Below are 11,559 nucleotides of genomic sequence, written 5' to 3'. Positions count from 1 at the left end.
CAGCTAGCCCAATAAATTGTCGGCTCAGTAGCGGCTAAGTTCGTAATAATGCAGTCCATGCTCCACACCCACTGAGTGACCGTTGTAATGCATATAAGCATAAGGTGCTAGCGACGCTAACTTCTTCCATCTCTATGGTCTACAACTCTACATTAACGTACGGATTTTGTATGTGATATCGATGGAAACACGACCGAAGATACATTAAAACAGCCCTGAGGTAAAAGAAAGCTGTCTAAAAGTATTCTGTAAATATTAAAGATTCTCGCCCTGTATTTTAATGCAATATAATAAAGCATGTAGAGCCGTGTTACGATTATAACTCACTGCATAAATATATTATAAACCATCACTGCAAAATAGCACCTTTACTCCTATAAGCACGTAATATCCAACCAACTACATTCCACCATGTCGATAACCCTTTTGTATGTAACTTTACGGCCTTTCCTTTAGTCGTAAATTGAACAAGTGACCAGAACCATTGTCAATACAATGTTTACCTCACGTAGGCTACTATATGCCGTACACTGGTACAGCAAGAGAAACAGAACGTGATTGTTGCACGAAGGCTAATGACGTCATTAGATAGCAGCTCAACAAACAACCTGGGTGCCGCCGTGGGGGATTCCAGGGAAAAGATTCTTATTTATTTTAGATGATGGCTTGTCAAATTTGTAGATATTTTGTAGGCAAGCAATGTTAATAGTTATGAAACTGTCATACTGATAAAAACGCAGTGAAAAAATGATCTCTCAGTCCCTTTCCTTTGTATTTTTTCTTAGTATCGTAGTAGTTTTGTAAACGTTTAATCCAGTGATTTGAAAAGTTAGGTGTGCGCTCCACCTGTGAGGTGAGACATGGCGGTACACATCAACTAAATCAGTTTCAGATTTCTTCTGTAGCTTGGCGTTTTCAGATTGAACAGGAGCACACAATACAAATGCTGTAGAAGTGTAGATAATTGTGTTCAAAATAATATGGTTGGCAGAAAATCTTTTCATTTTGTGATAATTTTCTATTTATAACAAGTTAATCGTAATTACACGATTCATTTGAACAACTTTGCAAAAAGAGCACCTGTTAAAGTAACGTCCTTCATGTAGATTGCAGACTATAGTTGGAAAACTGTAGTCAGCGTATTCAAACTTCAGAGTTATACTAAGGTCTTAGGCACGAATAATGAGCTGCGACCCGTAGGCTTCCGGCTGCGTAGAAGCTTGTATAGTAGCCAGCCTATATATATTCCTCAATTAATTTAATTTAATTATCTTGCTTGCTTTCCGTGGGACAAAAAATGGTTTGTAAACACGAATTTACACATTGTTTTCAGTTTAAGAAAATGTTCATGGCATTTTGCTGAAGTAATTCTACTTTTAATAATTTAGATTGTATAAATACAGACACAGCCTTTGGTGGATGCGTTGTGAGTAACTGCTTCATGTGGTGAAGGTCATAATTTCAAAAAGATTTTAGAAATAATGCTGTGGAACAGCAATTGTAAATGCGTCAATAAACGTCTCGTAAAATCTTTACTAAGCTTGTTTACGCCAAACGTTGGCTTACTAAAATCTCATGCACTCTTGTTCAAATTGAACAGCAATATTTGTCTGTCTCATGAGTGAAGTAAGCTATTGTGTTAAAGTATTGTGCAACAATAGTGGCCAGGCTCCAACAAGTACAGTAGAACTACTTTAACATTTAACACAGTTGGGACAATAGAATTGTGATGTTATTTATTTTATCAGTCTTTCAGCATAAAGTGAATGACGTCATACGAACTTTACGCAATAGCACGTAATCTGTCTATTCATAAGTCTCCTCTACAGGGAAAATCGTCGATCAACAGAAAGCATGCTTGACTGACTTTAGGTCTTTACTTTGTTTTGATTTTAGTAGTAACTTAGTGCTTGTGGCCATCGCGGAAAATGATTGGTTTATGCAAGGCTAGGTCTAAGTTAAGTGTCAGTGAACCTAAGTAGAGAGCTTAAAGTAAGACAAAAAGTTCTCAAGCAGCTCAAGTTCATAAATCTAAGCAAACAGTACCTTCATTGTCCAGTAATTTATACCGTATTATTTCCAAAGGAATGGTTCTACGAGAGCTTAACTAAGACTTAGCTCATTTAGTTCAGTGTTAACAGTGCGTAACACTACAAAATTAGCTTAATGCTTTGATGTTGATGGTTTTTGCTGTAGTTGTTTATTGCTGATGAGAACAGAGCCTGAAAATAACATCACTTTGATATGTCTGCCTTGCAACAGGTACGTATAACATATTACTTTTCAGTAGCCTTTCAGTGACTGTAATTCAAATAAAACTGCATAAACCATCTTTAATGTTTAAGGCAAAGTGTAATGTGATAGCAATTAAAACATATTTGGAAGATTGTAGAGTTGTAGGCTATACCCGTTCCAAACGCTATGGGCTTCTTGTATGATTGGTGTATAGGGTAGGCCTACATATTAACATATAGTTTTTTGGTAAATATTATTCAGGACGGTGCTGGCAATCCCGAAAGTGGTTACATAATACATCAAACCACCGTTTTCACCACCGGTATTTCTCAGTCATATGACAATCCACCAGTTGACAGTCAACCACAGAGTTCAGGAATTAATCTAGAAAGTTGTCCGCCAGGTTTAGAATGTCTTTTGCCTTTAGACCAAGTCAGCATTTTTCTCCAGAATAGAGGTATGTGTAACACGAAACAGCGCCAATGTTTTAACTAACTTTTTACCTATGTTAAGTTTGCCCTTGAGTTTAAATCCTGCTGATACAATTTGTGTAGAAAGTCAAAAGACGCTACATCAGTGCACTTAACTTGCTGCGTTTTGCGTACACAGCGGTACACTTTGCGTATCGGTTGAACCACAACAACTTCTCGCCACCGGAAATGGAGTCATTTTTCAGTCATGCATATGAATTACGCATATATGCTTGCCAAGCGCATTTGGCGTTTGTTCTATTACCTAAACCAGGCATGCACAACTCAAAACAGTACACGGGCCGTTTTAGGGAAAAAAAATTTTCGCGGGCCGCGTGCTTACATTGTTGTAACTAACGTTTAGCCTACTTTATATAATGTGACCGATTAACCGTCGAATAAGAGATATTATTGAGAAGATGGTTACTGTCAAGAGACGGTTGCCTCTCGCACTACAGTATCTAGTTGTTTTTAATGCTTATCGGCGGTAAAGCATCGGATTCGTTGATTATGTAACTGTAACCGTGGAGAAAATGCCTGAATGAGCGAAATCACGGAATATCTCGTGGGCCGCACGAAAAGGTTTCGCGGGCCGCATGCGGCCCGCGGGCCGTATGTTGTGCATGCCTGACCTAAACAGACACCAAGCGCAAACGAAGCGAATAACAGCGTTCGAAATTTTGAAATTTTTATAGCGCTTTTTTAATAAAGTATGTAACACGTACAATAAACTTTTCTTGCAAATATAGTATAACATTGCACACCCATTAATCATTTCGGAAACATAATAAAAAACTGTCGCTTGTCGCTATAGATATGATAATGTCAACTTTCTCAAAAGCCCTTAGTGACTGTTTTGAAAAATGTTGTGAAATGAAGACTGCAGGTGACAGAAACATTTTTGTCACAAAATATGGAAGCGCTGTACTAAAGTTTGTCTGAAAAGTGGTGGCGCCGTATTCAGGCGAATGTATTTTCGAATATAGTTGTGATATGCATAATTTTGTAAAATGATGGTAAGAAAAAAACACACTGAAATGTAGACTTCTCGAAACGTATTGTTAGAACGGTAGAAAGGAGCAAAAAAGTTCAAATTAAATCGTTGAATTCATCCGTTAAACTTCATCATTCTTAATTGCTTTATACATCTTAAAACTTACAGTTGTTTTATCTTGTCAGGAAAATATGGTGGAGTGGCTGAGATAAAAAATAAAGCTGGACAGCTGTTGTTTCAAGTGGCAATTGCACACGGATTTGGCGGAATAAAGAAGATTTACCGGGATCAGCGCGGAATGGTAACTAACTAACTACACTGGACATTACATCATAGAACATCGGGACTAGATGCAATAAAAAAAGCTCAAGGGCTTCTATACTTTGCTATGTAATCACCCGGTTTGCTTCGTGACACATTGGCAAAATAATGGAAATTATATTTAATATTGTTAAATGATTTTTCACACGTTTATTAAAGTGATTTCATAGATGTCAAACCAAAATAAACTGTATACCTGCGGGTGCATGATATATTACTGCAATATACTTGCCAGCGAAAGTTGAAACCTTAGGATTAATATATATTGCACAAAAACAACTTTTCAAATTCCCCAGCATATGCCTATTTGGCATTTAAAATTAGGACTCATTTAATCTTATAGCTTAAACCGATTGTTCACCTTTTCATGTTACTTTACCGTCTTTTAATCTTGCCTGCAGTTTATCTTTAGAGTGGAAAGCGTCTTGTGAAAAAGATATTAAATGCCTTGTCGATGAAAATGTTAGCAATATTACGATCAAAACCAATAATTTTTTACATCCCCTTAAGTGCAAATAATAAACTTCAAGAAAAACTGGGTTCACTTGTTTTGCAGACCATCTTCAACTTAAAGCAAACAAAAGAGAGTTGTGTAGACAGTTGTTCTTGTTGTTGTTGCTGTTGTTTACGTCCCTGCGAAGTTTGTAATTCAGTGTACACGGTAGAAGCTGATAGACGTCTTGGACAAATGAAAAGCGTGTAAGTAGTTTTGTCTGGACTTTATCCTACTCTTTAAATTGACGTAATTGCAACTGCTCACTTCGACATATTTGTAATAATAGACATAGCCATAATTGTAATCGCCCACTTGAAAGACTTTTTATTTGTTTTCTCTGCTGTCTTTCAAAAACCTTCCTTTTTTCAACGAAATACTTTTTCAAACCGATTTAAATTGGATAAAATCCCTCAAAACTGCCAAGTCGAAGGTGACCTGTATAGGCCCTACTGTGTGAAGCGACCTGTTTAAAAATTATGTACTTTTTATGGGATCTTCACAAAAGACCTGGTTGTTGCGATTTTCGGTTGTCTATTCACGACGAATCGGGAAAAATTCAACTTTTCGCGCATGGTTGTGGTTCGATGAACTTCGAAACTACTTCGGGAGAAGTCATAGGAAGCATACGAAGTAAAATAAATGCACCTGGCACATTTGCAACCATTGTCACATGTAAGAGAACCGACACAACGAAAAGAGACTGATTTAGTAACACGTATAAGGTAGCCTAACGCGGGCTATTACGTCGTACGAAGTATAATTTTGTCTCTATTTTATTTAAAGTTCCTCAAGCTTTGGATGTCAAACTCAAAGCGATTCTCATAAGCACCATAACTTGTGAGTAAAGTCTTAAAATTTTTATTGCGTTATCAACGTTGCGTAAACTAATGACGTCATTGTACATAAGAATTTTTTGCCTACTATCTATAGCCTTGTATGCTTTTGCTACTTTAGGTAACTAGAAAAATACTTCTCGTCATGTAAAGATCTTGAAGACAATCATATTGTTAGATGAAATTGTGACGGTCACATCACGGGTCATGAGTTGTTTTATAAATGCTAAAATTTGATTTTGGGATCTTATGATACAATTGCTGACCATCAAGTTATCAATCTTCAATTGTACCTCGCTCATATTGTAACAACAGCTGACAGAGTAGAGTAGTCGGCCTTTGTGGCGAAGATGTTTGTTGTGTAATATTTATACAAGTAATACTACACAGAACACATATTACCACAAAGTAATTGAGATAAAAATCTCATCCTGCAAGTAATGATGCAATAGTTTTAGCGTTTATCATATTTTCCGTTTTACTTGTGTTTCTTTATTTGCAAATCGCTTAGTTATATGGATAATAAATCATTTCTTTCTAGAGTTGTTTCTACACGTTATGAGTTAGACTGGTATCAGTTATGTTTTCTCTTTTTTAGCTATGGTATGCTGTAAAGTGAGAAACAACTTGTTCAGACAAGAAAAAAAAAAAGATCAGCATGTGTGGTTATTTTACCATTATTACAGGAAAATCTACCTCAGTGAAATACATTGTTTTTAGCAAACAATTGATCGGTAAACTTCAACTATTTGGTCGAAACCAAGACACAGAATTAAACTCACTACATTAAAATAGTCTGCATACTGCTGTTTAACCTGATTTTGCCTGGCATCAAGGCATTTTGCAGGTAACAAACAAACTTCAGTTTAAAAAAGCATTTCTCGTTGTTTGAAGGAAATTCCGTAAATCGCAAAGCCAGCATGATTAAATTCGACTCTTCACCTTTGTTTCTGCAACAGCAGCCTTACAGTTTACAATCACAATATTTGTCCGTGATCCCAATAAGCTTATTTGTAGTTGTCTTGCGGAACCTTTGGCATTTAATCGAGGAGCTTTGTAAGGTTCCGAAAACAAAACCTTTTATTTGAAACTGTTTTCTTGGTCATTTCGTAAACGTTGATAGAAGTAGACGTACTAAAAAAAGACTCGTTGAAACTAACAAGAAAAAATGAACCATAAAATGTTCGCGTTTGCTCAGGTAATTAATGCCGTCCGATTGCGAGCTTTCATCAGGATGTATTTGAGGAAAACGCTGTTGTTTTCTTAATGCCAGAGTAAACTGGACTTATGGGGAGTGGAAAACGTTGCGGCTTGTGAGTGTGGCGCGGAGGAGCAAACTGTATAGAGCATAGAACATGTCATATCCGACTACAGCGTCATATCCGTCATATTATGTCATATCCGACTACATCCGTTCCACCTGCAGCGTCCTCTGCGGAATACCATATTTACTTAAACAGAACGGGGCCTTTTTTCGAAAACATTCATTCACAGAAAAAGCGCCATCTATTTAAGGGGGCCTTCTAATCAAGCAAATACAATATGCCTGCGAGTTGTTGATTACAGCACGACCCAGTGGCTGCCCGATTCTCGTCCCGTATTCTAGTCTGGGTAGCTGAATAAAATCTTGTTCACACGACGACGACCCACCTACGCAACCACAATCGCACCAAGTTCTTTCAGTTATCCGCCTGTTTAGAATGCCTATTGCCTCTCGACCAAGTAAACGTTGATATTTATATTAAACATAAAGATCTATGAGTAAAGTTTAAAACATACGGGTGGTCACATTTCACTTGGTTCTGCCTGACTTATTCTATACTCATCTTGCTCAAGTAGAGATTTTTCGTAGTTTTTGTTAATAAAACAATAGTCAGAGTTATTTTCCTTTCACCTCTTGTAGTCAACAACAGGTAACGTAGCCTACATCTGTTGGAAAGACGTTACCAATACCAACAAAAGCAAGGGGCGTAACTTAGGCGTGGTGTGGTATTTGTTTTAATCGCCAGAGGAGTACAGAAGAGTTTAATTGTGCGTCACAAAATTAAAGTAAAAATTCTTAAAACTTCGGTGGCACCTGCAATTTCGCAGATGTACTGTAAACATATAGCATATTGACCTCTTTGGACAAAAGGGCAAAACACAACCTTGCTTTCAGAAGCTTACATGGTGCATATATATGGTTGTATGCTTTTATGTATAATGTAGGCTATATTCCAGCGATTTCCTACACAGCTGTTTTCGTAAGCGTTTTAAATCTGATTGATGATAGTTTTACTCACGACTTTTGCACGAAAAGCTTCCCAGTCTTATAGTTGCGTTCGAATACAGCCTTAAATCCTCTTTCAGGCACAAGTCCTTATCGCTCCGCTGGCAGGGATTCGATTAAAAAAATTAGCAACTACGTAGAGCAATTACAGAGCAATGTCAATGCTGTTGATATGTAGAAGGTTGGTGGTTACGTATGACGCAATTATGCTGCATGCTGGTTGGCAAAGTTCCAAGAAAAAACACAAGTATTAACTTGCTAAGATCGAATTTTAAATAAAGTCAGCATTTATATACTAATGTCATTTTCGTCGTGGATAGCCTCGTAATATATTTCCTTCGTATACCGAAACACCTTTTTCTGTTCCTTTTCCGTTGGGCGTTAAACAAAATATGTAATGTTAAACTTAGCTTTTCTACACTAGGCTGACATTTTTGAGGACAGCAGGCGTCAACGAGGTGAGATTCAAGCTTTAGAAATCATCAAATCGGTTTTTCATTTATCATATCTCATACAGATAATAAACAAAACGCCCAGGTGACAATGAAAGAAGATGGTAATTGCGACATTTATTTAATTCAAAATGTAACTGATTAATACGGTCTACAAAATACATTTGAGTAAAATACTGAAACATAGCCTACGATGAAAACCGTACACTTCTTTCATTCAGCACGTTGACATTGTAGAATAATTGTTTGGTTTGGCTTTCCTGTGAACATAAAATTGTTGCCGATTATTTAGATTACTTACCAGCAACACATACCAGCACTGCGAAATGGAAACACGTAGTCTATATACGTACAGAAGCATAAAAGAGCTGCCTTCATCTTAATGTCTAAGTCAGCAGGAACTAGAAATGGAAACGTAAATGAAAGTTAACATTCAGCTGAGGAATATTCAATACTTTGAAATGTTAAAGGATTGTAAGCTGCAACCAATGCTGTAATTAATTCAGCCTACTTGAAACAGCTGTTTAGCATATATATAAGATACATGAAGAAGCTTATTGGCCTAAAATTAGTGTTTAAAAAAGCCACATATTAGCTACAATGCCTCAATTGAGGCATCTTAAGGCAACTTAAGTTGGCCACTCATGGTTTGAGCTACACGCTTCTTCAACACAGTTTTGATTTGGTCCTTACATTTTATTGTTCTTGTTATTTTTCCAGGTTTGTCTTGTTTAGCCGTTATTTTACCAATTTCCTTTCCGCTTTTGGTTTCAATTTCCAGTTCCAAAGTTCCTTTTACGATCAGCTTTGTGTCCCCCGATCCATCCTTAACTTTAAATTCGTAAGCACACCAAGCGTTTCTTGAGGAAAAAATAAAAGATTTCAAACCACAATCAAACAAAAAAGCAAGCATACAAACCAACCTGTATATTTGCTGAAAATGTTGATAACATTTTCAGAAAAGTGGCACAAAAATTTGCCAGTTAGTGACTTATTCATAAAGCCTAGTTTATTTTGTAATAAGAATGATATATAGTACAGTACTTCCTCGATTATCCGTACCTCGTTTAACCGGCATTCAATTATCCGGCCGAGACATTCGATTATGACGTAACAAACTAACCGACTAATTCTAGAATGGAGAATGCATTAATTGTTGCATTTGTACTGGTTACAATTGTTGAATATGTCTCTATGGGTCCAGCAGCATATCCTTCGTAAGTGGTGTGAAGTTAGACCAGCCAAAAACGTCAATCTTCCCGCAAACAATCCAAGATTGATTCATTTTTTAGTAGATTTTAAGCGTAGTTTTTTTGTAAACTGCTACATTTCGATCAGTTTTTTACCATAAAAGTGCTGAGTTATGACATTTTTCTGTACATTACTGCATTAGTTCTCTCTGTTTCTATTTCTATGATGTAAAAATACAAATTCAATTATCCGTTTTTTTGCTTATCCGGTCAGATTTTTGAAAACATTGACCCAACTTGACCGGATAATCGAGGAAGTACTGTACCGCAATAATGCACCGACTGTAAAACACGTTGCAGTCATATGTCTTTAGCAGGAAACTGTTGGAGCTTACAAAATAGCGAGCGTAAGTTACTTTTGCTTGGTTTTTGCTATGGTGTGTCCTAGTGGTGCCTCGATCTCGGCTTTGGTTCCACAACCATCTGATTCAGCAAGACAACAGCAGCACGGGCAAAGTTGACCGCATAATTCAGCCTTGGTGTTGCATCGTAGCACTTCCTAAAAATTATACTTTTAACGTGACCTGCAACCCGTGGCAAGCATATAGGCTATATATTGGCAGCAAGAAGTCATATTTTATAGGTGATTTACAGAACCAGTGTTGTCGTAGAATGACTGTGTGATGTCTTCCCCGGATCGATGAAATTTCATTTTTAATATTTTCATGCCTCCCATGTTCTTAACCGTACCTTTAATGGCGAGTCCTTGATCTGCAAAGATTGCTTTTGTTTTTATTTCAAAACAGAAAGGTTTCGTACTACGGTACTAAGCATGTAATGTATAACCTTATACTACCAGCATAAGTGTCACTATAAATAATGTACTTTACGCAACTTTGCGTTACTGCAAAATAGCCTACCATTGGTTTTTCTTGTGAATTCAATTCTATCCAGAGGAATCAAAGCTTGCAAGCCTGGAGGGCATCCAGATGAGTAATCCGAGAATAAAGGCATTGGCGCCCATCCGGATTTTCCTGGCTGAGCGTACGAGGCCGGGGGTAATACAGTAGAAACTCCATACTGTGAAAGAAGTAAAGATTTTTGGTTCAACCTTTAATAAACAAAAGTACACTACAATATTAGATGAAGATAAGGATGAAAGATAAATGCAAAACGTTTCTACAGTTTGCCCTAGTTGAAAGCGTGTTCATGTAAAATTTGTCTCTGCATTTAAAAACTGAAAAACTAGATATCATTTGAGTTACAGCAGATAACGTTCAAAAAACAAACACACATCAATTTCCAGCAATTGGCTTATATGCATGGCAGCGTGCTATATTGAAAATAAGGTATGTAAAACGGTAACTTTCTTCTCACTAAAATAATACACTTAGCCTACACAACTGAAGAAAAAGACCTTTTTTACCTCTCCTTCTGAAGGATATACTTGCTGATCAAACATTGTTTTTTAGAGAAATAATCTCTATTTTTTACAAAGCTGCAAAAACATAGTAAATAGTAAACATAGTAAATAAATGTTTCTAACAGTCAATTTACTTTAATAGGCTATATCAAAAGACAGTTCCGATTAAATATTACAGATTTATCAAACACACCTCTAAAATACGATTCGTCCCGCAATAGTCTAAAGCAGAGGTGACGAACCTGCGGCCCGCCAAACAATTTTGTGCGGCCCACCAAACGATTTGACAAACGCCCATACATGCAAGGCATATAGGACTTATAGGAAATTTAGGGTTGCCATACCGTCCGGAAAATTCCGGACATGTCCGGAATTTAGGGTTAAATTTTGCGTCCGGGAGACCAGCAGTCTTGAACTTTCTTTCACCTGTTTCTAATCTTTGCGCAATGCGATATCAAAAGCTGATAGCACAATTGAGTCGCAGCAGTATGTCTTCAATAGATTGCCGCACTCAATCGATGTATTTTTTGCGGCCGCGGGAGCAGCTAAAAATCTGCCAAATGAAGCGGTTGTGCTTGAACGCTAATTATTATGCAAAATGTTAAAAAAATTGTGCGGCCCGCTTGCTCAGCCGTAACTGACAAAGTGGCCCGCGTCATCGAATAGGTTCGTCACCCCTGGTCTAAAGAATGACTGAGACAATTGTGTTGGAAACGTTTGTTTCGTCAAACAAAGACGTGTGGCTCTGAACAAAAGTACGGTAGGTTAGGTTTTTTTTATGTAGAACATGGGTAATGCTTAGATATATCATATCAAGTAGTCTATAATAGAAACAAGGCTTTATTGTAATTGGATACCGGTGCGTTCTTTTAATTA

At 37.1% G+C, this 11,559-nt stretch overlaps 2 protein-coding genes across 2 annotated transcripts; one reads left to right on the top strand and one right to left on the bottom strand.

Moving 5' to 3' along the window:
- Positions 1-1,950: 1,950 nt before the first annotated feature.
- Positions 1,951-5,891, top strand: LOC143462865 (uncharacterized). Its single transcript, XM_076961172.1, has 7 exons — positions 1,951-2,262; positions 2,497-2,692; positions 3,885-4,000; positions 4,577-4,719; positions 5,022-5,188; positions 5,300-5,353; positions 5,471-5,891. The coding sequence occupies exons 1-7, from the start codon at positions 2,245-2,247 to the stop codon at positions 5,476-5,478; spliced, it is 702 nt and encodes a 233-aa protein (XP_076817287.1). The 5' UTR covers positions 1,951-2,244; the 3' UTR covers positions 5,479-5,891.
- A 2,277-nt stretch (positions 5,892-8,168) lies between these two features.
- Positions 8,169-11,351, bottom strand: LOC143462329 (uncharacterized). The gene is made up of 8 exons (XM_076960455.1): positions 10,877-11,351; positions 10,687-10,758; positions 10,181-10,340; positions 9,913-10,031; positions 9,677-9,819; positions 8,764-8,930; positions 8,424-8,471; positions 8,169-8,330 (listed from the first exon to the last, which is right to left on the bottom strand). Coding segments are annotated over exons 2-8 (675 nt in total). The 5' UTR covers positions 10,723-10,758; positions 10,877-11,351; the 3' UTR covers positions 8,169-8,328.
- Positions 11,352-11,559: the final 208 nt, after the last annotated feature.

This window comes from Clavelina lepadiformis, chromosome 6, assembly GCF_947623445.1.
Source record: "Clavelina lepadiformis chromosome 6, kaClaLepa1.1, whole genome shotgun sequence".
In the NCBI taxonomy this organism is placed as follows: domain Eukaryota; kingdom Metazoa; phylum Chordata; class Ascidiacea; order Aplousobranchia; family Clavelinidae; genus Clavelina; species Clavelina lepadiformis.
Note: the sequence above shows the minus strand (reverse complement) of the source record. Positions and strands in the feature narration are given on the sequence as shown.